The sequence below is a fragment of the Sorghum bicolor genome, chromosome 6, assembly GCF_000003195.3.
Source record: "Sorghum bicolor cultivar BTx623 chromosome 6, Sorghum_bicolor_NCBIv3, whole genome shotgun sequence".
NCBI classification, from domain to species: Eukaryota; Viridiplantae; Streptophyta; class Magnoliopsida; order Poales; family Poaceae; genus Sorghum; species Sorghum bicolor.
Window position 1 is genome coordinate 45,499,814 of NC_012875.2, and position 27,225 is coordinate 45,527,038.

Genomic DNA, 27,225 nt, shown 5'->3' on the forward strand with positions numbered 1-27,225 from the left:
CCAGGTCTTGTTTTTTTTTTTTTTGAGAAACAGATCCAGGTCTTTGCCTGAGTAGTGAGGCCTTGTTTAGTTCGCAAAATTTTTCAAGATTCCCCGTCACATCGAATCTTTGGTCGCATGCATGAAGCATTAATTATAGACGAAAATAAAAACTAACTGCACAGTTTACCTGTAATTTGTGAGATGAATCTTTTGAGCCTAGTTACTCTGTGATTGGACAATGTTTGTCAAATAAAAACGAAATGCTACAGTAGCCAAAAACAAAAAAATTTGCCAACTAAACAAGGCCTGAGTATTGCTGGAATCTAATCTAAAAAAAAGAGTATTGCTCGAATCCCTGGTTCTGCAACGGAAAAAAACACGTTGCGATTTCGAGCCAGCCTAATCTAGTTGGTGAAAAATTTAGATACAAATATTTAATATAATGAAAAATCTTGAAAATTTTAGGAAGGGCCCGTTTTCTCCGAAAAGAAAAACGGCCGGAGCCCGGGAAGACGACGGACGCGACGAGACGAGCCGAATTAAAAACCCAGATAAGTTTGCGAGGGCGACGTTGCGCGCTTCTGGTCTCTTCGCTCCCGGAGCAAAACGAGTGGCCCTCCAGGCCGCCTCCCCCTCCCGCCTCCGAAAACTCCCCCGTCCCCGGACCCCTCTCGCCACCCGCCCACTGACAACGGGCCCCGCGGAGACACGGCCCCACGAGTCAGCGGAGCACCACCCTGGCCTGGCCGCCGCGACCGAGCACGCACGGGGGCCCGTCGTCGTCGTCGTCCACCTCTGCCGCTCCTCCTTAATGACGCGCTAATCAGCGAGCGAGCTTAACCCACCGGCCGGCTCGGGCGAGCGCGCGGCAGTGCTTACCGGCGTTAGCGAGCGTGCGTCTCGTCACATGGGGGGTGGGGGGGTGGGCCGGTGGGGCTTGTACGCTAGCCATTAATACGGCAGGTCGCCCATCCCATCGCGGCCGCCGCGCCCCGCCCGTCTCATCTCATCAGTCTCCACTCCCCCCCGCTTAAAATCCCGCGTCCCGGTCGTCGCGCACCCCCCCACTCCGCCTCCGCCTCCGCTCCCGGCACGCCGTCGCGATTGTTGAACGATTGGCGGCCGCCAGCGAGCGCACGCCCGTTCCAGTTCCTCGCGGTGTTTGGTTTGGTGGTGGTGGCTAGAGTCTCGACTGGACTGGACGCCGCGGCTCGCCGCCCGGTCGGAGAGATGGACTCGGTCATGGCCGCCGTCCCCGACTCGCCGCCGCAGACTGTCGTGCTCGTCTCCGCCGGCGCCAGCCACTCCGTCGCGCTCCTCAGTAAGCCAGGCCGCCTGGACTAGGCATTCCGTCGAGCACGATTCTGGGCTTGTCAGTTTGTCACTTGTTGCTTGCGCTTTTGGCTGACAAGTGGCCGTCCCTGCCTTGCTTTTCCTTTTGTTTTGTGTGTCTGCTTGCCAGCGGGCAATGTCCTGTGCTCGTGGGGCAGGGGCGAGGACGGGCAGCTCGGCCACGGCGACGCGGAGGACCGGCTCGTGCCCACCGTGCTGAGCGGCTTCGACGCGCCCGGGATCACGTCGGTCATCTGCGGCGCCGACCACACCACCGCCTACTCCGAGGACGAGCTGCAGGTCTACAGCTGGGGCTGGGGAGACTTCGGGAGGCTCGGCCATGGCAACTCCAGCGACGTCTTCACGCCCCAGCCGGTCAAGGCGCTGCAGGGGCTCAAGATCAAGCAGATTGCCTGCGGGGACAGCCATTGTCTTGCCGTCACCATGGCCGGACAAGTGCAGAGGTGAGCGGGCTACCCACCACAGTTGTAACTGTCGAGCATGTTATATGACTTGTTGCGAGTATTAAGACTATTCATGTGAAAAATATATTTGATAAGCACTGCTATCAAGTTTCACATCATGTATTCGGTTGCTCTATTCATGAAAAAACTTATAGGGAATGAAGCCTATTCATGAAAATTTTTTTTGCTAATCAGTTTCATCAAGTTTCACATCATTGTATTCCGTTGCTTTATTTGAGTTTTGCGGATAACTTTTTTAATATCTGATCCCTATTTCTTCTCTTGGTTGTATCGTAGTTGGGGCCGTAACCAGAATGGACAGCTAGGCCTTGGAACCACTGAAGACTCGCTGCTTCCACAGAAGATTCAGGCTTTCGAGGTAACACAAAGGGGATAACGAAATCTTCATACAGAGTGATCTGGATCATGTTACGAAAATTTTAGGACCACCATTTGCACTCCGACAGTGCAACATGCTATGCGTATAAAACTATTGAGTTGAAGTGTTGGATTCGTATCTAAGTACTTATGATTTCGTTCACAACAATATATTACCTAAACTACCATAATCATGAGACACCATTTATGTGCTGTCATTATGTTCCCCAGTAATGGTGATGTGAACATTGGCCCTCACCCATCCCACCTTGTTCCTTCTGGAGCAGAACTGTCACTATTTGTCAATGTCCTGCGCACTGCACTTTAGTGCTAATGGTCCTATGTTTGTAGGGTGTTTGCGTGAAAATGATTGCTGCTGGCGCCGAACATACTGCTGCAGTTACTGAAGATGGTGACCTCTATGGATGGGGTTGGGGTCGATATGGAAACTTAGGTCTTGGTGACCGTAATGATCGTTTGCTTCCTGAAAAAGTATCTTCTGTGGAGGTAAATTATCTGATTTGGCTCAGCTTGTTTTTTCCAGTTTAAAATCAACAGATCCAAGCAACTGAAAGTCTACTAACACCTACAGCACTTGATACTGCATGAAAATTGATCACATGTTACAAAATCTAAGTGTGCTCCTTATTCCTTAATCCTTACTTGATCTCTGAGACACGTCAGCTGGGCATATGTTTAGCTGTGACTTACTGCTGTGGCATGTTTTTCATTAAGAAGTTGAGTGAAATGCAAGCATCAATAGTCAGAACGGTAATCACTGGATTACCAAGTTAAGGGCACACATCAGTGTTTACAGCGGTTTATATTACACATAGCACATTTGCGACCTTTCTGAAAAAGACCCTAGCTCTGAGCCACAATCAGGTGTATACATAAGAGAACCATCAGCAAACTGAGCTGTTCCTTTCTTTCCTGATCATCCACCCAACAAGGAAAAGCAGGGAGTCGGAACCACGCTGGATGTTGTCATCTTGAAACATCCCTCAACTAAAAATAGTGTTGGGACCTTGGGGGTCAATCTTTTTTTGCCCTGATAGAAACCATCAAATGCATAAAACTCTTTCAGCTGATTGCAGAACTTCTGTGTTCTTGTCTAAAAATTATGCCGGTGATTTTCTTTGAAATCATAAACATGGAGGGCATCCATTTTACCTTTTCCAGTCCTGACAAAGTAAAGCACTAGCACTGGTCTGCCATCATCCAAGCACAGATCAGAGGTCTGCCATCATCCAAGCACACATCAGAGTTTAAATATTTGATATATGGTTCAGTTATAGGTGAAAAGGGAGTTCCTTACTCTAATAATTAATAATTACTTAACAGTAATGAGATGAGTAAGATTCAGTTTTCCCTGCAGCTTTATCTTACTCCTGCTTTATACTCCGTATAAGTTAATGGAACTGTCACAAAGATATGGCCATTTTGGTCCTCTTCCCGTAGATCATTACTTTTTTTTACTGTTATTTCTGTTTGTTCTGTTGTTCCAGGTTTCTGTAATTCTTATGTTATGCCCTTCTGTAGGGTGAGAAGATGGTGCTTGTGGCATGTGGATGGCGCCATACAATCACTGTTTCTGACTCTGGTAATCTGTACACTTATGGTTGGAGCAAATACGGTCAACTGGGACATGGTGATTTTGAAGATCATTTAGTTCCACATAAACTAGAAGCTTTGAAAGATAGCACTATATCCCAGGTAATACCTTCTAGAAACATTCCGTGACATGGTTTTGTGAAGGATTAATAAAATCAAGAACTTTCATTTTCACTTTGCTGGGATTTAGAAAGACGATGGTTCCATACTTCCATGCACAGGTTGACATAGACATACCTTATACTGATGGCTTGAAGAATTCTACCTTTTACATATTGGTATATATAGTCAAGTTTACCTTGAAAGTTGAGGAAACTCCCAAACAAATGGGAACATATCTTATGCTACTTAGTCCAGAGCCCCAGACAAAATGTCCCTGTCGGAATAAATTAGCATGTCCTCAAGTCTTTATTACTATTTGACTATTTCAGCTTTGGAATAGAAGGTTTACATACACAAATTCTGCTGATTTAGATTTCAGGCGGTTGGAGGCATACGATGGCACTTACATCAGAGGGAAAGCTTTACGGATGGGGATGGAACAAGGTCATTATCATCTTTGTGCCTCTACTTGCTTTGGTACCCAATTATTGGTGTCTGATTCAAACCGCACATGCAAAATTCTATCATGTACTTTTTATTGATGAATAAAAAGACATTTATCGATGAATAAAAAGGCAAACATTGAGTAATGCATCTCTTTTGTGGATAATTACACTTTTTTGTATGCACATGTATAGTTGCTTAGGCATGGTGGAACTCGGCATGATGATTGAGAAGTTTCTTTCCTGAATAACACAACAGAAACAAGATAGACTTTATCCTTGGTCACCTTGGGAAATTGAGTTCAGACAAACACTGTTCTTCTATGAACATGATTGCTTACTTGCAAAATGACCATTCTTCTCCCGAAGAGGGACACATCTTGTCTCTACATGTGCATACTTTGGGAACAACTTAAAACTATGTACAATCTAGGCACACGGCGACTTTCACGCAGAGCTTTGCTTGCGTTCCATCTCTATTGTATTCTATTTTCACTTGCCCATGTGGGGGTTTTGTACCATTTTTACACTGAATGTTTCTCCTATTTTGAGCCTGCAGTTTGGACAAGTTGGAGTCGGCAACAATGATGATCACTGCTCCCCAGTACAAGTTCATTTTCCCGAGGATCAGGTATGGTTTGTTTGTGGGAGGGCTAGTGCATAATACTGACTTTTTCCTCAAACAAACGATCCTTGTACTACATGAACCAAAAAGTTATAGCCCCCAAAATGATGGTCACAGTTCGTTAATTGATTCATTTAAATTACAATCACTAACTTTTCTTATTACTGTGGTTACTGCAGAAAATTTCCCAAGTTGCATGCGGATGGAGGCATACACTTGCCCTTTCTGAGAAGAAAAATGTTTTCTCCTGGGGAAGGGGTACTAGCGGACAGCTCGGCAATGGTGAAATAGTTGACAGGTGGTTCTTATCTAGTGCGCGAGCTCAATGTCTTCTCCCTTGTAAAACACTTGTTTATGCTAGTCTCTGCTATTTATACTCTTATGTGCTGACAACTTATCGACTTGTATCATCCTGAAGGAATACACCTGTACTGATTGATGCCTTAAGCACTGATGGTTCTGGCTGCAAGAAGTTGGAGTCATCAACGGCAGCCCCATTTGCAGGTTTGGTTCATTGAAATCTAGTAGCTGCAGATGCTCTTTCAAGACAGGGAATTTTTTGAGGGAACATCTTGCAAGACAGGGAATTGACTGATAATCTCTATTTTTTGCAGCCAAAGTTTGGGTATCGCCATCAGAAAGATATGCCATAGTTCCTGACGAAAACGTGAGTTCAGTTTACCCACGTTTAGTTTGAAGCAAATTGCTTAAACTGCAGCATTAGTGACACACAAGAAAAGTTTTTTTTTACAACACCGACATATCCATCTGGTTAGTGCTGCTGAATTTTCCTGTGTTCATCTGCAGGTTCCTAAAGCAGGCGAAGGCACAGCACGAGGCAACGGCGCCGACGCGAACGTACCAGAGAACGACGTAAAGAGGATGCGCGTGCAGTCGTAGTTCTTCTACCATCCACTCCACCGACCTCCCTTAAGTCCTTAACCCTAGTAGTACTATGAAGAAGACCTGGTGCCCCGTCTAGCGGTGCCCGATTTTTGTGCATTATGTTGTGCCGAAGTACTTTCCGTGGACGGACGGACCTCCTGGTGTTGAGATGGTAGCAGTAGCACTGCCTCGCGTCGTAGCGATGATGTGTGTGTGATGTGATTCACCTCTTAGAGGTGGCTAGTAGTAGCCCAGTCGACCTGCACTTGTTGTGATGTTAAGATGTGTCCTGGATCTTTGACATTCATGGAGGGTACAATAAGTGCTTCATTCTCATTTCTTGCCGCTTGCATGATGGCTAACCAAAGCCATCAGTCTTTTCGGCAGATGTTCTATTTTTCTTGGCAGGAGATACGGGTAAACTGAAATTTGGATGTGAATGTGATTGAATGATTGTAGAACTAGAAAGGAACAAAACAGTACGGATGCAGCATCTGCCTCTGTTACCCTGGAGATAATGAGACATGACATTAGAGGCAGAGAAAGGGAAGACAGGTAGTAGCACGAGGTTGACGAAGCAAGTCACGCCCTTGTCACCTTGTGATTTGTGAATTCTGATGCCTGGACGTTCCTTTCCTTGCATTTACGATTGCTGCATCGACCATGCAAGTCACGCTGAATTTTTGTTTCCTAGATTCGTGAAGAAACAAAGCACCCAAACAGGTGAACTCCAACAGCGAAGGCAAAAACAGAGGCCCCGAGTGTTGGTCTGCCCCCTCCCCACCGAGCTCCTCGCCAAGCGCCAGCCTGACCCCTGCGAGCGGATCTGGCAGCGCCGGCCCGCCTTGCCGTCATCAGGCCTGCCTGGCCGAGCGCCCCACGGGCTCGCCTGGCCGTGCTCTGTCGACGCCGCAGTCCTGCCTCGACGTCATCGTCCGTGGCCGCCAGACCTCCGCGCACTCCCGTTGCCGGAGTGGGGGTGGGAGAAGAAGAAGGAGAGGGAGGAGAACCCAACGCCGGAGATTTGCGTCGTGCACAGAGGTGACGCATATTTGCCTTCTGCTTGGCCTCGTATGTAAAATGCATGTTGTGTTTGTGTCCTCTGTTGGAGCATGATTTGAGGACGCAAAACAGGATAGACGACGGATTTTACGTTTGGGTAGTGCTTTGTCTACTTTCTTGGAGATAGTCCTAGGTGCGGTAAAATTCGAAGAAAAATTGTTTTTTAAAAAAAGAATTTAGAGAAATTTAGGGTCCTTTGGTTAGTCTTTTGAACCTGCTTTTGCTTTTGTAAAAGACAAAAGCCAACCAAAGGACCCAAAAGCCCGACGTCATTATTTTACGAACGTTCAGTGAAAACAAAAGCAGTGGTCAATTTCCGACAGCTATTTTCTTTCTTTTTTGAAAAGTGCATATGTTACTTTCTATTTTTGGATAGAATAGGAATCGTTTCTCTTTCTCTTTTGAGGCATTCGATTCTCTTTTTACTTTCTTTCGCTAGATCACCCACCCTTTAATATTTTTTATTTTTTTAAGAAGCATGTGCTCATAACTTATAAAACGGAATTAAAAAACATAACTTTCACGATAAACTTAACAGTACTAACTTAAAAGTACTTCTAGACAACATAAGTTCGAGAAATAACTCAACATTGCTAACTTAGTTGTTCTAAAAAAGTTATAGCATATAACTTATGTACATAAGTTTACTCCCACTATTTCCAATTATAAGGCAAAACATTTTATAACTTGGAATAGAGGGAGACATAAGTTATACAATACAACTTATGCACATAAGTTACGCAACTAATACACTAGTGTATATAGAAAGTTATACAATTATTATACACAAACAAAAGTTACACAATACAACTTAGCAGAATAAGTTAGCAACATAACCTAGCAGAATAAGTTAGCAATATAACTTATATGTTATAAGTTAATATACATAAATTGCTACTAGAAAAATAAAAATCTTCGAAACATATAGAAGTGGGGTCTAGTTTTGTTCGCCTCGTCACGTTGAACACAACGGTGAAGACGGAATTAAAAATAGATACATCATTCAAAAGTTATAGTAATTTGAAATAAATATTTTGTTTTCTTCACGATAACGTCAAAAGCAGAGGGGAAGAGAAGTGGAAGGGAGGAGGATGGGCGGCCGGCGTACATTAGTTATCGGATCGTTCGCTAGATTGAACTGAATGACCATGAGAATGGAATTGGGCCAAAAACCACAAGTGTTTTTGCCCAAAAGCAGTTTTTCTCGTAGTACAAATCCAAAAGCACCTCACCTCCTACTTTCACTGAGGTTGTTCAGTTTATTTTTTTTCAAAAACCACGAGTGACCAACCAAACGACTTTTCGCTTTCTCAAAACCCATGTTGCACAACAGCTTTTCAAAAGCTCAGAAGCTGCAGCCCTAACCAAACGCACCCCGTGACCGGGCGACTCGGTTACGCACGCTCTCGCATTGCGTCCTTGTGCGGGGATGGGCGGCCGGCCAGGCCCAATCCAATTCCGCCGAGGCAGGGCCACACGGGGACGGCTGGCGGCCCAAGTGAGCGGACATGTAGCGCGAGGCCGCGAGCTAGCCACCCTGGCCCAGTCGACGGTCCAGCCGAGCCGACAGCCGTGTGCATCACGAGCACGCTCCTTCTGGCTTTCTGGGTAGGAAAAAAAAAAAGGAATCGTGGTACCACTAACCACTTGACACGAAGCCCGGCCTCTGCAACGGCAACGTCGCACGCCGTGGGAGTTCCTGTCCCGGTCATGTCCGTCCGTCGTCATTCGTCAAAAAGGCAAGACCTCCTTCGCCGGCCGTCGTCGCGTCCCTGCCGCCAGACGCACCCCACACCTCACCTGACCAACCTGACACACACACACACACATCTCACGCCCGGCGTGGTTAGCTCGATCGTCGCTAGCTAGCTGCACACACACACACACACACACACACACACGTGTGCGGCAAGGTATTAAGCGGAGAGGAATCCAGGCAAGTGCCGCGCGACGGCGACGTGCAGTTGGGGGCGTCGACCAGCTAGCGGGGTGGGTGCCCAGGCCGCATCGCGCCACAGCGACGGCCGAAGCTGGCAGCCAAAGCCAAAGCCAAATGCGGCGTACGGCCCTCGCCGACTCGCCGGCTCATGAGGCGTCAGCCATCAGGTTGTCACACCACCCGCCCCGGCCGCCCCGCGCGCGCGCTCCCCCCTGAAATGAAATCACCAGGTCCACCAGACCACCACCGCGGCTCCGGACCAGCTGTTGACACGGCCGATCGACCCTCTCTGTTGCGGTTCGCTCGCTCGGTCCCCGGGCGATCGACACCGTGTATGCCCTCCGATCCTGTCGGCGGACGGGTCGATCTGCGCGCCAGTCCCAGTCCCAGACCCAGATGGTACGCGCACTGCACTGTTAGTCTGTTACCGCTTTTACGGACGCATCTGGTACGCGCGCGTCACATGTCAGTGGCACACGGTGAACTCGGAGCGTGTATTATGTAGCCTTAAGCCTCCCGATCGATGCTAGTCTACCACTGCAGCAGATCACTCGCTCCCCAGCTCCAGTCACCGCAGCGACACGTGCGTATGGCCCCGACCGCTGGATCCGGGTTACATATGCCGTGTGCGTTTCCGTGTTGCCGGCCGGAGCGACGAGGACGGAGGACACGCGACGCCGCGCTGGACCAGCCAGGGGTACAGTACAGCATCCACCTACCTACTGGCTACTACTACTACAGGGCAGCCGGGCAGGGGACACACACACCCACACAGCGCGCGGCACCAAAATCACAATCAGGCTAGCTTCCTCGCCTTGGGGAGCGCGCCTAGCGCCTAGCGACGTCATCTACTATATCCTTCTCTGGCTAGCATACACATAACACAACACACAACACGTCGAGTGTTAATTAAGAGTGGACATGGACTCCACCAGCTTCCCTGCCACTTCGACGACAGCCGCAGCGACGGCGGCGACGACGGCCGAGCCGCCTGCTGTCGTCGTCGCAGGCCCACTCCCGCCGGCGGCGGCGTCGGCGGCGTGCCGCCACCTCCCGTTCTACCGGTTCACGGCCTCCTCGTCGTCGCCACCACCCTGGTTGTTGTTGCCTGCTTCTTCCTCTCCTTCTCCTACCGCCGCCACCGGTGCGCCGCCGGTGAGTGTGACGACGACGACGAGCCGAGCGCCCACCACTACCATGGCAGCGCAACCAGCGCCGCCGCCGGGCGCGGGGGGAGACGTCGACGCTGCTGCTGCTGCTGCTGCGGCGGTGGTGGTTGCGGCGGAGGTGGAAGACAGGATGGACCTGCTGTGGGAGGACTTCAACGAGGAGCTGGCGCGGGCCCGCGTCGCCGGCGCCGGGCTGCAGCAGGCGCGGCGCGAGCTGTGGTCGGAGTCGGGCTCGTCGGACGCGGAGTCGTCGTCGGAGCCCGCGGCGGCTCGCGGGTGCGCGCCGGTGCTGCGGCCCTCGTCCAGGGCCGGCGGCGCGGTCCGGCACTGCCGCCGCCGCGCCGGGACGTGGGTGATGCTCATGAGGATCTTCAGGAGGCTCTTCGTCATCGAGAAGACCACCGTCTCCGCGTCCGCCGCCAGGCGGCACCACGCCGCTGCCACCACGAGGGCGAGCTGATGCCAGCATGCTTGCAGCCAATTGCCTCCATGATCATGCCTGAATGCTGCTGCGCTTAGCGTGAGCTGCATCCTGCACTGCATGCATGCCTTCCTGTGCGAACGTACGCCGTACGGCCACTAGTAAATTATACTGCTATGCTACTCCATTAGACATACAAGCAAGGGGAGGATCATCTGTTCTTGACGCTGTAATTAAGTAAATAGGGTTCAGTGGTTCATCATCGGCAGATATAGAGAAATTATAGCTAGCAGTGCCATAGCAATGCCACTCCATTTCTTCAATTCATTCTCCCACTGTTAATTACTGGCACTCCATTTTTGTTAATCCTGTTTTATTTATGAATTCATCAATAGTAGAAATGTAAAGGGAAAAAAAAGGAGAAAAGTCAATGCACATTCTTCTTTTTGTGCCTTTTTTTTATTAGTCACGAGACGCTGTCTTGTGTTCATGGTATCATATTCATATCTGCGGATCCGAAGAAAGAAAGAAAGGTGCACGGCTTTCTCAGGACATTTTTTTTTGGGTGTGTATTCGTGGGGATGAAAGGTGCTTGTGCTGATGCGTGTTTTTATTCAGGCGGCTCACATAAGGACAAGGGCATTAGCTCGAAATAATGAACTGACTAAAGGCAAAAGGAGACCACGGACAGGGACATCCAACCTCCTGTCTCTCAGCAGTAAGAACCCTTTTGTCCTTCCAACAATCCAAGGTAACTTCAGAAATCACAGTCGACGGACAGCTACATTGTGTAAGAATGGGAGAAGAAGGACAGCTTTTCATTAAAATGACCCAATGCAATGAAACTGCCTAGGATCAGCAGTTCAGCATGGCCTTGTTTAGTTCCAAAAAAAAATACTAAATTTTTTTTTCCGTCACATCGAATCTTACGACGGAGCATTAAATATAGACGAATCTTACGACGGAGCATTAAATATAGACGAAAGTGCTACCATTCCCGAAACCAAAAAATTTTGCCAACTAAGTGCCCCAAAAAATTTTGCCAACTAAATTGGGCACTATGACTGTTTGAGTATGCTGATTTTTTCAAGGCTGCTTAGTGCCACTGGGGCTAGAGAGTAGAGACTCACAAACTTCCTTCATCACAGCAAAAAAACTGGCACTTTTGTCTCATTGCCTGTACCATTTACTTGCATCCAAATTCAAAAACTGCACGGGCATAGGTAGGAAAGGGACAATTCTTGCAAATCATGTTGGGATCCTACCACAAGTCAATAACAAATTGGGGTCAACTAACAGCTGAATAGACAGGATATGATAGCCCACAAGGACCTAGAGCTCGTACCACTGTAAACACAGCGTGGTGGCAGCCGGGCCTACTTTCACCAACTATCTCAGGCCGATGTGTGCACCAGATTAAATACCATGCACCTTCTAGTCCAATAATAGAATGATGCAGCAATGATCAATTCTTTTTATAAACGGATTGAATCTCCCAAGATGATGGCAGACCGAGCCAATGCAACAACTGTTATTTCCTGCGAAGTTACAACCAAGTGCCTCTGTCGAAACATGTTATCCGATCATGTCTGTCAAGTGAAAGTAACATGACTAGACCAATATGCATCAGAGGCACCAATGATGATACTTGAATTTCATACATATATAGTATATATACAGCAATTTTTTTGACAAAAAAAGATATATCACAAGCATTGTATGATTGCTGCCTATTAATGATGGCACCAGTAATGGAGGGTTTGGGTGCAATTATGTTGATATCTTGTTAACAGAAGGGGAGCACCTCACAATTTGCTTGATGCCACAAGATACTTTGTATGACGGGCCTGTGCCATCAATTTTCCTGTCTTTTTCTTCCTGAAATCGACAGAGACAACACCAACTGACTTTCCAGCACGCAACAACTTCCCCTCAACCTCTATTTCCTCCTGGACAATCAACCCAAAAAAGTTAACAGTATTGTCAAAAAACTTTGTAAGGAAACATAGCAGTGTGGAAACAAAGAAAAAGTTGAAAATAAAACTATTTTTCACTATGTCACCACCAAGGGCAGTGCAAAGACAGGACTAACAAAGTAACAAGTGGGGGCTATGGGCAAAAATGTCAAAAAGTCGCAGATATTTGAAACCTATACATAGAGAGTGACATTTTGATGTGTTGCACCTCTACAGTGGTGGATTTTTTAAGCTGCCCTTAGCGATAGCAAATTGGCAATTTTCACTAGCCGAAGCTGGCTTCATTTTTGTTTAACTTCTAGTAGAATAACCAAAGGACCATCAGTACAATGCGACATCTGACAGTATCAACTACCAAGATGGCTACTTTTTATACCTACCAGAAAATTTTCCAGATATAAAGTGATACAATCCTACACTGTTCAACAATGTTATCCAGAACAACACTCATTTATGTAACCATCTTTTCTGCTTACACACGCAACACATCCTACTTTAGGTAAGTACATAACCTTTAATGCAAGTTGCCAAAAGGTAAGAAGCAAAGAAGTAATAACCATTTCATCTTGCCAATCGAGCTGTTGTCATGCAATGTTCACTTACTGATATAAGTCATACAAATGTAAGCATTCAACCTTTCCAGAGGAGTAGAGGACCACGAAGCAACACTAAAGCTTCTAGAAGAATCATAAAAGAATGGCTATTTATCTATTCTAAATAAACAATCTTAGACCGAATGATACTGGCCTGGCAACAGGCACATGTGTTATGTTATGCATGAGCACAAAAAACAATAAAAAGTATGAAACAATCAGCATTGAGTCATTAATTTGGCAGTTATTAGGAAAATATCTTAATCACGCTGAAGACGGATTTCTAGCACAAGAAAGATGGATAACTGAACTGGGATTCAAAAAACCTGTTGCAAAATTAAACTAAAGACAGTTTCATAGGTTCTGAAATTATGTTATCATGAATACATCAAATTGTCTACAACAGACAGACAAGAACATATACACCTTTGCCACATCCTAATAAAATAAAAAAACTTTCACTATTGAAGTTGTACCATCATTAATTACCACAAAATGCACCCTCGAGCCTCTACTAGAGACAGATATACTAATAAATTATTTCAGAATGCTAGAAAATAATAAACACAAATCCAACAACTTCCATCAAGTTGGAAGCAATTTCAGCATCCAATCCCAGCTCATCCCTACAGTCCTACTCATCAACCAACTTCACAATACAGCACATTGACTAGTATCCAGTATATAGCAGAGAAGATTCCTGAGGTATTATAGCCATAACAACTATGAGTGTGCCATTGAGATCCAAGCCCATAGCTTAGTGACAGTTTCTGACAGCCAGAAATCCATGCACAACAGCAAGCAGTAGAATTGTACAAACCATGGGCGATTGTAATTTCTAGGAGACAAACCACAACATGCTAATTTGACATTCTCCTTAAACATGCTAGAACCATGACACAGCCTAATTGTCAATAGAAAGTACAGACCTTCAAATTATCAGAGAGCAATTACTGAAAGTGAATGCCATTTCTCCAGGGAAAAAAAGGATTTCCCAATGGCCTAGCTCTAGCACTAGCAGACTAGAGCAGCATATAAGTGCCGAATCAATCCAGTTCCATCACAAATCCCGATCCCAATGAACTATTTTTTTTAATACCATAATCGAACACAAAAGGAAATGTGAACCGAGAGAGAGTGGGTCTCACCCCGACTGCAGCCGCGTCGACAAAGGAGACGCTGATCTCGATGGAGACCCCGCTGCTGGGGAGCCCGCTGCAGAAGAACACGGCCGATCCCAGCTGGTCGGCGAGCGTCGCTGTGACCCCGCTGCGGAGGTACCCCACGGGACTCTGCAAGGGCACCACAGATCGAACCAAGCAAAGCAATCAAGCAGGTCAGTCAACTCCGAGTCCGTCGACACCATCTCAACCCGGAGTCGGGAGCGAAGGGAGTGCGAGGCTTACCGCAAGGCGAGGTGTCACGACGAAGGAGCAGAGGAGGCGGCCGTGCTCGGCGGCTTCGATGCTGACGCCGCTGAGGACGAAGGGGTCGTAGAAGTGGAGCCGCGCAGGGGTGGAGCCCGTGATTTTCTCTGCGGTTGCGGTGGGCTCCAGGCTTTTCCGCACCGCTTCCGGGTCCATGGTGGTGGCGCGCCGGGCGGTGAGGAGAGGGGAGGCAGCCAAGACGGCTCCGGAGACGAAAGGAGGCCGCTGCAGAGCGTGGTGGTCGGGGTGGGGGAGGGGGATGTGGGATTGCTAGGGTCATTAGGCTGACAGGTGGGGCCACGGCAGTGATAGGAGCCGCACTCAGGGGAAAAAAAAAAAGAAAAATGCTCGCGTGCTCAATGTTGAGCATATGCATATTTGGATTCGCGCAACTGAGCAGGAACGATTCTATTTGGATTCCTCTTTTGGGCATGTTCGGTTGCAAGGAACGACACCTTGAAATGATTCCCGGCTGGATTGATTTGCTAATTTATATAAGCTTCATTAGCAAGAATGATTTGAGCTCCGTTCTCGGCCAAATGAACGAGCCCTTACATAAAAACATACTGTCTCCATAAGAAAAAGTATATAATTCTGAATTTAGATCGAGTTAAACTATGAAAAGAAATACTATTAATGTATAAATTAAAGTTTGACTTATGAAAGTTTAGAAACATTCTTGCTAATTGGCTAGAAGCACTAAAAAAGTTTGACTATTTTGCATGAATTGGGCAGAAACAACGAAAAGGTTGAGTGCTGGCTGGATTACAATGGCCTTATTCAGATCAGTAACGGCTTATGACAGCAAATTTCAACCAAATAAAACTAGCAACCTCAGTGTGCAATGACTTATGACAAATGGTTCCCAACTTGTAATTGGCTATTTTCTCTGAATCTCTCTATGTGCCTCACTCTCTCACAGCATAGCTACATATGACACCTTGATCAGAGTTCGTCTTTCGGAAGCTCTGACGTCGATGAAGGTGCAGTGCCCTCTTCTACAGCACCAGCATCCGTCTGCGTCACTTCGTCCACGGCACCAGCTCTGGGGCCCTTGTTCTTCTTGATGAAACTGATGATGTCCTCGGCCGTTCTTCCACCATTGTAGGAATAAAGGTCACCGGTGGTCGAGTAGAAGTAGATCGTGGGATATCCCTCCACCGCCAAGTCGGTAGGGATATCGTTTGCAGTGCCATCCTGAGAAACCAAAAGGGATTTATGATAAGTAATGCCTGGTATCAGCAAGATCATACCATACCACAACAAGGAAACAAAGAGAAAAACAATTGAGCATTCAGTCGCAAAATGGCTCACCATCTTTGCAATGACGACGTCTTCGTCGTCTTGTAATGAGACTGCAACTTCCTCCAAGATTGGGGCCAGCTTCCGGCAATGGCCACACCAAGGTGCATAGAACTCGAGCAGTACTGTAGTAAAACAAGTTGAATGTTAAATGTAACTGAAATCTGAATGTAACCACTAATACAATCATATTGAGCTAAGGGGCACATATTACTCAGACAACCGATGGAAGTGAGAAAAACTAACCATTTTTGCCAGAGTTGAAAACGACATCATCGATACTGTCAGCCACAACGACCTTAACAGGTTGGTCATTCACCTTTGGGATTGGCTCTGACTTAACATAAGGTGTCAAGTTTCCATACTGCATGAACCAACACAAGACAGAACAAGATTGAGCAGGAAATTATTTGCCAATAAAGTACTGTGAAACAGCTCGGTAACTAAGAAACATAATAAAGTAGAAAAGGCCTCAACTATGTACTCCTTCAACCAAGGGATGATTTGATCAGGGTCAATAGTTGGATTGAGATATTTCCCACCCTGTGCAATCACAAAAAGGAGGGGCGCATCGTTCTCTTTAAGCCCAAAGTACTGAAACCATTAGCACAAGAGCTTGTTAGGCATCTAACTGTAGAAATTATTGACAAACAAATACACAGAGAAACTACAAATAGCAACCTGGAAGGCACGGTCAGCAGCTTCAACATCACCAATTAGAAAACTTATGTTATTAGCACTGAATTTCTTGGCAGCTTCTTGAATCTGATTCTTGAAGGCCTCCACTCTGTCGTCACTGAAGTTCAAGAAAAGCATTGCCTGTCCAACCATATTTCAAACGATGGTATTCATGCTTTCAGTAGATATGAAAAATAGGTCGATGCATTCGCGCAAGCAGAAATGTCAGCTCAATGCGGATAACATAACCTATTACGTATACTTATGCAGAGGAAAATGAATTACAAAAACCCAGCTCTTCCACCTAACATACAGCTCGTATATTCAAATTCTGAAGGAGCAAACAGAACATAATCACAATTGTGTTACTCACTTTGGCACTAGGAGTGCTGTAGTATCTCTCAAGAAACTTATGGTTGGTTGGATCAGCATCGAATGTAACTACTGCTGGGAAACCAGACACGTCAATGAATTTTTCAAGAGCATCCGTATCAAAATCCTGAAAAAGATCAAGAATGGTGTTTTAGTGCTAGTGTGTTACTGTGTTCAGTCATGAATTAGCATTGAATTATACATGAAAAAGGAATGTACCCGTGAATCAGCAAAGAGCTCGTCAAATGGTTTGAAGAGACGAACAACAGGGCCCTTGATAGTCTGATCACCACGTGGCAGAATGCTTGCGTCTGACGTGTGAAAGAAATCATAGTCTGACCGTTTTTTCTCTGCCACGGCCATGAAATTCTCATACTCCACGCCAGCAAACTCGGGGAAAACTCCAACCTGCAACAGAAGTTTCATATGGACATGGCATGCATCAAATTCGCATCCATCACTCTCCCATGGCATCCACGAAACAGAAGACATTATTCTTAACAGTGGTGAAAACCTACAAGAACCACCCCCTTGTCACCGATGGACGACTGAGCAGCCTCCGCCGAACTGAGCTCGATGGAAGCTGGGCCGACCTGCTTCTTGAGGTACCCCACAATGCCATCGGCGTCCCTCGGACCACCATAGCCACGTACATCCTTCCCTCCGTTCTCTATGATCTTGATGGTGGGGTACGCATGCACCTGGTACTTGTCCTTGATCTCCTTGTTCCTCTCGTCGTACGCGTCCACTTTGGCGAGCACCAACGGCGGGTCGTGATTCCTCAGAACAGCAGCTGCCTTCTCGTACTGCATGCATGGTATCACGGACATGGCACAAAACAAATTAAAACACACATGACATGTCCCTGCGTTGCATCCTCCGGGGCAACCAGGCAAGCCCGGCAGTCTAGCACAGCGGCCCGTATGAAAGGAGCAGCGAGTTGTTACCTCTGGAGCGAGTTGCTTGCAGTGGCCACACCTGCGGATAAGTTACCATTACTCCATTAGCCAAGAGTTGAGACAGAGCACGGCTGCTCAGAGAATGGAGTCACTGAGCCGTACATACCATGGCGCGTAGAACTCGACGACGATGAACTGGTGCTTGGCCACCACCTCCGAGAAGTTACTGGCGTCAAGCGTCAGGACCACCTCGCCCAGCTCCACGGCGGTCTCCACCTCAGCCAAGACAGGACCAGAGAGGAGAACGGCAGCGAGGAGGATGGTGAACGGAAGCACCAGGGAGACAGCCATTGCTTAAGCTGCAACTAAAAGTGCCCTGCTGAGGGTAGAACCCGAGTTAATATATGCCAGGGTATTGCATTGCATTTGCAGGGATCTCGAGGAAGTCAATGGGAGCTTTGTTTGCTAGCTTCTCTTTGACTCTATGTCTATGAACTTTGCCTTCAAAAGACATTAGTGAGCCTCGTTCATCTTTTTTTTCCCCTTCAGCAAATGATAGCCTGTAGCTTGTAAGTGCTATCAAGTATTGATAGTACAGCGCCTTTTGTGTGCAAGTGGCATATCACCTTTGTAAATTAGAGTTATGCGCTAGAAGCACACCAAATTTTTTTGTAAGTTTTGCAAGTACAAGGTACTTGGCGTTCTTGCCATCCCTAGGAGATTAAAAATGATTTACAGGAAAATACATAACACAGTTAATCTAAGAGTAACTGCAGACTGCTAACGCTAATGCTCACCATCTGAAAATGCCAGCAGTAACAGCTCCAGCTTCTTATTCCCACCAGGCACCAGGGGCGGGTGGCGGGCTTCATCCTGAATTCCAGAGAGGATTCCAGACTCAGAGCGGCCCTGTCTACTGAACACTCTGTTTTCCTTTCTTTCCAAATTTCCCAGATTGTGAGGATGATCAGGGACCTGAGACCCAGCACCAGAGAAGGCCGACCTTGCTTGTTAACTGAATGTTTGAATGTAGCAATCCTGCAGGGAGGTAGCCGACTACTAGGTGGAAGGTTACACCCCTCATGCCACAGTCAAATCACCGCCACTGCCCATGCCATCATTATTACTGGACGCTCTATGCTAGGTGCGTTGCCATCTCCAAGTTCCTGATACATAATTGGCAGAAATATGAATTCAAAATTTTTCAAATCAAAAGGAAAAAAAGAATACGAAGAGCCATCCACACGTTTGCATCCGTGCTGCCGTCCATACATGTTCTTGTAGGGACATCCTCACATCCATACAAAGAATTTACGACTTCGCGTCGCTGATGGCTTCCAAATGTGTGTAGCTATTGCCGAAATTACCGTTTCCCTGAATTTCAGAAAATATGAAGAGCGTGTGAAGTACTCACCATTCTCATTTGCAGTCCACACACTGTGATCAGGCTGGTCAGATGTAGGATCCACATTGAAATCTTGCTACTGGACGAACAGCTTGACAAATTTCTCAAATAAAGGAAAAGTGAGGACATGGTCCAAATCTGGAAATCCATCTACGATTATGTGAGCCTCAGCCATTGTATTCTTCCTTCTGGCGTGCGCGATTATGTGAGCCTCAGCCATTGTATTCTTCCTTCTGGCATGCGCAAACAGGGACGGGAAGAGTGCCGACAGTGTGTCTTCTCGAACCCAACTAGTCCAGAAACATGCTGTGTCCTATGAGTCTGTTGTTCAGTTGGACAACAATAGCTGCATTGAAAAGAGCAATATTAGTAATGCTCTACAGGCAGGGGCATGCCAATCCAAGGGTGCTCTAGTGCAACCCATTCAAACCACAGCCACCATAAGCGTTGAGCTCGCGTGTAGCATTCAAGGTCAAGTATGCTAAGGCCGGCCATTTCTAATAGCTGACACATTGTTGTCCAAGGCACTTTGTATTTACCCGAGGAGAGTTCCTAATCCCCCACCCAAAGGAAACATCTCCGTAGCTTATCCCATTCTTTGAAAAAATCATTTTATCTGGTTGAGAACAGTGACCAGATAGGTTGGTTGGGAGCTTAAAATCGATCTGAAAACTCGCCTCTCTCTCTCTCTCTCTCTCTCTTACTAGGTAAAAAGATGATCCTTTCTGTCAACCAACTTGCTTTTGGCCCTGTCCTGTAAGTACTGTGGATGTACTAACCTTGGCAATACAATCTCAAGTTGTCAACGCCTACTTCTGAAGTCATCTGACTTTCTACTTCTATCCACAGGCTTCAGAGCAGTAATTCATCAAGCCATCATCAATTTCATCTATACTCGTTCTGCCCATCTCCATCTGAATTATTCTTAAAGTATTGTGTATCTCATTCCTGCATGGATGTCGTTTGTCTCGTGCTAGAAACACATTCATTTTCCTTCCTATCTCAATCCAACTACACCCTGGCTGCTTACTGACACCCCTGTCCTTCATGGATCTCCTCACTCTAAAAACTTCTGCCCATTTGCCCATCTCAGCGTACATATTCGAGAGAAGGACATAGGGTCCAGAGTTCTGAGGATCAAGCTCAAACAATCTCCCAGCTGTCCATTCCCCCAACTCAACATTCTTATGCAGCCTGCAAGCACCTAGCAGAGAAGCCCAGAGCACAGAGTCAGGTTCCATTGGCATGTCGTTTATGAGCTCCTCAGCTTCTTTGAGATGACCAGCACGACCAAGCAAGTCAACCATGCATGTGTAATGATCTCGGGATGGCGTAATCCCATGATCTTCAGTCATAGAATGGAAGTATCTCCGGCCCTCATCCACCAATCCAGAATGGCCACAGGCTGACAAGACCCCTATCATAGTGACAGAGTCCGGGTTCTCATTGCTGCACAGCATTCTCTCAAAAAGATGCAATGCATCTTTTGCACGGCCATTCTGTGCATAACCAACAATCATCGCATTCCAGGACACATTATCTCTGGCTGCCATTCTCTCAAATACCTTAGCACCATCATCGATGGAACCTGTTTTCAGGTACATGTCTACAAGGGAGTTCCCAACAAACACATCAGATTCTGGCCCAAAGTCAAAGCGAAAACCTTCCTTGAGGACATGCACATGAGCTTGCTGACCAAGTTGAAGGTCAGCAATATTCCCACATGCGTTCAGAACATTCCCATACGTGTAATGTGTCGGCCAAATGGAGTCTCTTTTCAGCTGGACAAAGAGCCTAATTGCTTCTTCCTCCTCACCATTCTGGGCATATGCTGCAATGAGCACATTCCAAGCAATGACATTCTTCTCGACCATCTGCGAGAACACCACTTGAGCATCTTCCACATTTGCAGACTTCGCATACCCAGTGAGTATAGATGTTTCTGACACAATACTCCTGGAAGGCATGGAATCAAAGATGCACCTTGCTTCCCACGTCCTCCCACATTTGGCATACATGTCCACCAGAGCATTGTTGAGCACCATGTCATCCCTAAGTCTGTCACACTTCACCATATGGGCATGGACCTGCCGTCCTTCCCTGTCTGCAGCAAGTCCTGCACATGCGCTCATGACACTTGAGAGTGTCACCTCATCCGGAGAGAAACCAGCAGCCATCATCTCGACGAACAGCATGAGTGCCTCACCCACGGGACCGTTCTGCTCGTAGCAAGTGATCAGGCTGTTCCAGGAAACGACGTTCCGCTCCGGCATTGCGTCGAACACCCTGCGCGCATCCTCCGGGCGCTCGCACTTGGCGTACATGTCCACGAGCGCGCTCCTGATGTGCACGTCGTCCGCGTGCGGCGACCTGGCGACGAGGCCGTGCACCTGCTCCCCGGTCCTCGAGTCCTTCTCAGCGGCGCACGCGCTCAGGGCGCTGGCGAAGGAGTAGGCATTGAGCACGAAGTCGTCCGCGTGCATGGCGGCCAGGAACCGGAGCGCGTCCGCGGCATGCCCGCGCCCGTGCCGTGCGAGCGCCGCGACGACCGCGTTGTAGGAGCACTGGTCGGGGTCCGGGATGGCCTCGAAGAGAGCCCGCGCCTCGTCGGGGCGGCCCAGGCGCGCGTACGCGGAGAGGAGCGCGTTGTACGAGAAGGTGTTGCGCAGGGGTATCTCGTCGAACACCCTGCGTGCGTCGCGGAGTCGGCCGAGCCGCGCGTACGTGGACACGAGCGTGTTGAGGAGGAAGGTCTCGCCGGCTACGGGGGACTTCAGAATACGTGCGTGCGCGGCTCGCGCGCCGGAGAGGTTCGGCGCGGAGCGGAGGAGGTCGGCCAGTGGCGACGACGCGCGGAGGTGCGCGACGAGTTCTTGGCCATGGTGGTGGTGGAGGTGCCGCGCCATGCCACCGAGAGGTACGCCGTCAGGTCGTAAGACCCACCCTTGGACGGATCTCCTGTCGTAATCAACGGCCAGGATCAGTTAAGATAACATGTGCGAATCTGAGTCAGGATCCTGCATGAGAACACAAATACTATTTCTCAGCAACATTCTCGAGATGTTAACATTCAAATAAGTGTTCAGTTTCGAAATGCGTTTGTAAAAGCATCACAGTTTCACACTTGCTGATGCACTTTTGAAAGATTGAATTGAGAATGCTCCTTGCCATCAACCCATCCCATCATCAGTTTCATCAGTCCCCTAAATTTCTTGATTTTCATCATCCATGGCAATACAACTGCATTGCAGCATCGGGGGCTCGGGGCTTCAGCTAATGCTGCATAGCAGATTACAATCCTGTCCACTTCATATATAGATTCAGCATCTGGACACAACAGTTAATCTTTGTTTTAGGCATTTATAGTTAACATGCACAGCACCAGATGCAACTAAAAATGCATCAGCATCTTCTTATCTTAACTCGAGGCATGCCATTTGCTCTCCGAGAGTTCTCATTGTAGATCAAGCTTCAGCTCGATTTTTTTTTAACACAAATTGCAGCAGCTCTGCCCTTCAATTAAGGTACGAAAAAGAGAACAAACAATCCAAAACTAAGGGAGAGGCAGTTGCTAGCTGCTACACCACATCACTAATAAAACAGGAAAAGCCCCAAAGGCTGAGAAACCTCCCCTGAACACAAGGAGACACTGAGCCAAGGAAACAAACACTATGGCAGATTGTTAAAAGCTCTTTTATGCTGAGAAATGTCTTCCTTCACTTTTAGAGCAACCTGTTGCACCGTTTGGGACATGCTGTCAAAGATGAGCTGGTTATGATGTTTCCAGATGTTCCACATGATATAGACGGCCATACCTTTGAAACTGCGCCTCTTGTCCTTTGGGATCTTGCGGGCTGTTTCCTTCCACCAGGTGCTAATCGCTGTGCTCACATCTGAAAGCGCAGGCAGCCTCATGCTAAAATGGTCCCAGGTCAGAACCTGGTTCCCGATCGCCTAGGCAAAGGGGCACTGCAAGCAAAGGTGTCTTCCAGTCTCAGGGGGCCATTACACAGCACACATGCATCATGGTGAGGCCAACCCCATAGCACCAAATTGTCTGTGGTTAGAGTTTTATCTTGCACCAAAATCCAAGTGAAGGCTTGCATTTGTTTTCCATATGTGCTTCAAATTAACTTTGGTTTGGGCCTAGTGTAGGAGCCCTTGAATTGTGCCTTGTGCGCTGACGTGGAATACTGGCCATCAGAAGTCCATCTCCAGATGATGGAATCTTGCACTGTAGATGCACATACTTTACTCGATTGATGGTGATAGTCGTACTTTACTCGACAGACAGATGAACTGCTGAAAGTGAAGTCTGCAATTGGGAAATCCAGCACTATATGATCATATACTTCTTAACTACATTCTGACCCAATGCAAACCCCCAAGGCAGGAGAGGAGGTTAAGCCCTTGATAGACATCAATTATCAGGTCAATCAGCACATGAGCTCAGGGTCCAGCCTGAATTCTCGTTTTAGCAGGGTATCATAAGTGCTGCTGAATGCTGATCCTACCAGCTTATAGGCAGCTAAAAGGTCAAGTTCAAGTTTGTAGCATCTCAGACTGCCCATTCAGCTTCTCAGCCACCAAAAAGACCACTCCTCAACAAGAATCTCAATCATCACCAGTTTTGTCCACCTCAGCAGAATGACATGGGCTCTTCATCATCACTGCCACTGCATTTGTAGTCAGGAGTGGACTCGAAAAATATAACTGGAGTAAGGGGTTTTCTGTCATTGATACGCTGCGCAGCCCTCTCCCCTAATTTTCTGTTCCCATATTCCCTGCAGCAGTCAAAGATCCTAAGCCACATCGCGGTTGTTGGCTCAAAGGGCATGTGGTCCACGAAATCCTCTAGCTCAACCATGTATCCATGCTTGCCCAACAGCTCGATCATGCATTCATAGTGTTCGATGCGTGGGATGATGCTATACTCATCAGTCATCAGAGTGAAATAACTCCTCCCCAACCCAACATGCCCTTCACAGATACATGAAACCAGAGCACCAAGGAAAGTGACAGAGTCTGGCCTAATCCCCTGCTTCCGCATTTCATCAAACAATTCAAGCCCATAGTCACCTTTGCTATTGTAAGCACATGCAAAGATCATAGAATTCCACAGGATGACATCATTAGATAATCCCAACTCAAAGATCCTGGAGGAATAATCAAACAGACTACACTTGGAATACATATCAACCAGTGCACTTCGCAGTATGTCATCAATATCATACCCGTTTCTGATCATGTATGCATGAATCTGCTTGCCATGATTCAGCAGAAATATATTTGCACAGGCTGCAAGGGCAGAGCTGAATGTGGACTGGCTAGGTTTTGCCTCAGATTGCATCTCACGTAGAGCATGCAGAGCTGCTTCACTCATGGAGTGGCGTTCGTAACCTGAGATGAGTGAGTTCCAGGAGAATCTCTCTCTCTCTGATCCCATCTCAAATAGAAGAAGCCGTTCCGCGTTCCTCAGGCATCCACATTTGGAATATAACCTCACAAGTGCATTCATCAAAAAGGGGTAACTGAACAAACCACACTTGAGAGCAAGTGCATGGAGCTCCTCACCTTTCCCAAGGTCAAGCAGCCCTGTACAGGCATTGAGCACAGAACCAAGTGTAACGACATCAAGCTCCTTTGTCTCGTGCCTCATCTGCTGGAACAAATCTAAAGCACCAGTCAGATCCATGGACTTGACACAACCGGTCAACATAGCGTTCCAGGATACCAAATTGTGCTGTTCCATGCCATCAAACACCCTTTTTGCATCAGCAATCCTGCCACAAGCAGCCAATCCTGACACAACTGAAGTGGATGTCACCACGTCCTTCTTTGGTGCCAAGTTGAAGAGCCTTAGCGCTGCATCAATGTCACCACACTTTGCATACATATCTACAACTGAGCTCCGCACGTGTACATGGTGTTCATACCCATGTCGGAGCACAAAAGTATGTATGCACCTTCCTTCTTTAAGTGCACCGTTATCCCGGCAAGCAAGCATTGCGTGTGTGACAGTATATACCAGTGGCCTAATGCCAGCCCATACCATCCTGAAGAACATATGAACTGCCATGTCGCCCATACCAGCGAGAAGATATCTCCGGATGATTACATTCCACGAAATGTCATTGGGTTGCAGGATGTCATCAAATGCCCGCCTTGCATCTGTAAGCAAGAGGCACTTCCCATACACGTCAACCAGTGCCGTGCCTAGAATCACATTGGACTGAAAGTCTCTCTTTGCGATGTGACCATGGAGCTGTTGTGCACCACGCAGGTCAAGGCACTCAGCACAGCAGGCAAGCACTGATGCCAGTGTGACGTCCTTGGGGCGAATGCCAAGAGAGTTCATGCCAGCGAAGAGGGAGAACGCCTCTGCAGGGTGCCCAGCGCGGGACGAGGCGGAGATGATGGCGTTCCAGGATCCGCCATCCCGGCGTGGCATTGCGTCGAACATCTCCCGCGCGTCGGCGAGACTGCCGCAGGCAGCGAGCGACTCGATAGCGCGGTTGAAGAGGAATGTTGGAGCGAACGAGGTCGAGGTGGAAGGGGAAGAAGACGAAGAGGAGGCGAGGTGGGAGGCGACGCGGCGGGCGGCGGCGAGGGAGCGGCGGGAGGTTGCCAAGCGGAGGAGCGAGGCGTAAAGAGAGGGCGGGAGCAGGGAGGAGGCAGAGCACGGGGGGAGGGCGTCGATGGCGGCGAAGAGGTGCCCGGCGGCAACGTGGTGGGAGATCGCGGACACCGTTGAGGCGACGGCGGACGCGGACGCGGCCGCCATGTTGGCGGGAAGGCAGGATGGGTCTACCATAGTATACGCGTAATGGGGGTGCTGCGCTATCTGAGGGCCTAAATTGTTTTTTTTCTTTTTTTTTTTGTGATTATTTCCTCTATTTTTTTAGATTCCTCTAAGAAAAGCTAATTGTAGTTTTCTTGCATTAAGATGTGGTCTGAAATGTAGCTCGATTACATCAGGTAACAAATTCTATAACTTATTGTCCATTTTTGCTCCTTTGTAATAGGTCTCACTGTTAATCAACACTAGCTTGTATAAGACCAATAGTGTTCAACTCCATTGTAATCATGAGAATTTTTATATTTGACACGGTGCTATAAATTGATTCTTAGAGACACGATGTAGAAGTGTCGTGTCTGAAAATTATTAGAAAACCCAACAACTAATAATTCTATCTGTAAATTAATTTTTAAAGATGAATGTAAAAAGCTAGCTGTACAAATTATGACAGTTTTAGACTTTAGAGGCAGACCTCGAAAATCCTCCACCTCTAAAAATACTTCCAATGCGTAGTTCAGCATATAAGTCACTTCCTAGGATTTTTTTCGAGTCCTACATTCAAAGTCACCGCACATGCTCTCTTTCTAGCCACAACATTTATCTATCTCCGCACTCTAGCTGCTTTACAACTCTCCATCAACGTGTATGGAAGCCGCCAATATGTTCCCAATGATGATCCAGATATGGTGGCCCTTCACACTGACTTTGTCCTCTTATTCACCCCAACTCTTCTCGTCTTCTCTTGGAGGAAAAGTAGATGAGACCACCCAGCTGGAGAGTTCAGCTTTGAGTAACCTCTGAGAGGAACGTTGAGAAGAACACTTATACTCAAAGGTACCTATCCTTCAACAGTTCAACCCACCCATCATATCTTTAATTCTCCACCCAGTATGCATGGATCCTCTCCAATAGAGTCCACATCCACATATCGGTTGGGCTCCAGCGAATGGATAGTTGGATCCACTTAACATTGAGATGCAACGCTATCGATGGTCCTTGAGCTCCATCAGGTATGTCTCATTGCTTGATCGGCCATGGGTTCTCTAGTCCTTGGCTCCTCTTGTATCCTCTCCCTATCCCTCTCCTCACATGGTGGATTTTGGCATGGTGATGTGCAGATCCATCCAAAAGACGTTGAAGACAGCGTGGCAACATGCATACTATGGAGGTGACTATGATTATAGAGCGTAGCATGTGGACCCAAGAATAGGACGTTGAGGAGCTACTTCTTTTATTATTATTTTCTACTGATTTAATAGAGATGGGTATCATAAGACACATGCCTTTGTAGTTGCCATTTTCATAGGAGCACTCCACCTCTAAAATGTCTCATTTATGGAGGCCTACTTGCTAAGATG

General features: G+C 47.4%; 5 protein-coding genes across 8 annotated transcripts; 2 read left to right on the forward strand and 3 right to left on the reverse strand.

Annotated features, from left to right (window-relative positions):
• On the forward strand, positions 921-6,166 carry LOC8075829 (ultraviolet-B receptor UVR8). The gene is made up of 11 exons (XM_002446464.2): positions 921-1,303; positions 1,445-1,778; positions 2,076-2,157; positions 2,508-2,663; positions 3,699-3,872; positions 4,245-4,316; positions 4,875-4,946; positions 5,120-5,238; positions 5,359-5,444; positions 5,555-5,607; positions 5,748-6,166. Exons 1-11 carry the CDS (start codon positions 1,213-1,215, stop codon positions 5,838-5,840), a joined length of 1,332 nt encoding a protein of 443 aa, XP_002446509.1. The 5' UTR covers positions 921-1,212; the 3' UTR covers positions 5,841-6,166.
• On the forward strand, positions 9,317-10,970 carry LOC8075830. The gene has a single exon (XM_021463889.1). The coding sequence runs from the start codon at positions 9,748-9,750 to the stop codon at positions 10,453-10,455; it is 708 nt and encodes a 235-aa protein (XP_021319564.1). The 5' UTR covers positions 9,317-9,747; the 3' UTR covers positions 10,456-10,970.
• Positions 11,871-14,688, reverse strand: LOC8075831 (acyl-coenzyme A thioesterase 13). The gene is made up of 3 exons (XM_002447820.2): positions 14,392-14,688; positions 14,134-14,277; positions 11,871-12,365 (listed from the first exon to the last, which is right to left on the reverse strand). Exons 1-3 carry the CDS (start codon positions 14,566-14,568, stop codon positions 12,222-12,224), a joined length of 465 nt encoding a protein of 154 aa, XP_002447865.1. The 5' UTR covers positions 14,569-14,688; the 3' UTR covers positions 11,871-12,221.
• Positions 15,052-22,304, reverse strand: LOC8080314 (protein disulfide isomerase-like 1-2). Of its 3 annotated transcripts, XM_021463937.1 has the most exons (12): positions 19,078-19,893; positions 18,461-18,829; positions 17,830-18,042; positions 17,712-17,742; positions 17,283-17,570; positions 16,984-17,172; positions 16,766-16,891; positions 16,396-16,533; positions 16,192-16,308; positions 15,961-16,078; positions 15,727-15,839; positions 15,052-15,609 (listed from the first exon to the last, which is right to left on the reverse strand). In XM_021463937.1, exons 3-12 carry the CDS (start codon positions 18,012-18,014, stop codon positions 15,358-15,360), a joined length of 1,557 nt encoding a protein of 518 aa, XP_021319612.1. In that variant the 5' UTR covers positions 18,015-18,042; positions 18,461-18,829; positions 19,078-19,893; the 3' UTR covers positions 15,052-15,357. The 3 variants fall into 3 exon arrangements, 1 of the variants encoding a protein (XP_021319612.1); XR_002454381.1 differs by lacking the exons at positions 15,052-15,609; positions 15,727-15,839; positions 15,961-16,078; ... (5 more) ...; positions 17,712-17,742; positions 17,830-18,042 and having other exon boundaries at positions 18,053-18,829; positions 18,936-22,304; XR_002454380.1 differs by lacking the exons at positions 15,052-15,609; positions 15,727-15,839; positions 15,961-16,078; ... (5 more) ...; positions 17,712-17,742; positions 17,830-18,042 and having other exon boundaries at positions 18,054-18,829; positions 19,078-22,304.
• Positions 22,461-26,133, reverse strand: LOC8080316 (pentatricopeptide repeat-containing protein At3g26540). Of its 2 annotated transcripts, none has more exons than XM_021463936.1 (2): positions 22,884-26,133; positions 22,461-22,800 (listed from the first exon to the last, which is right to left on the reverse strand). In XM_021463936.1, exon 1 carries the CDS (start codon positions 25,880-25,882, stop codon positions 23,708-23,710), a length of 2,175 nt encoding a protein of 724 aa, XP_021319611.1. In that variant the 5' UTR covers positions 25,883-26,133; the 3' UTR covers positions 22,461-22,800; positions 22,884-23,707. The 2 variants fall into 2 exon arrangements, with proteins under 2 accessions (XP_021319611.1, XP_002447868.2); XM_002447823.2 differs by having other exon boundaries at positions 22,461-22,822.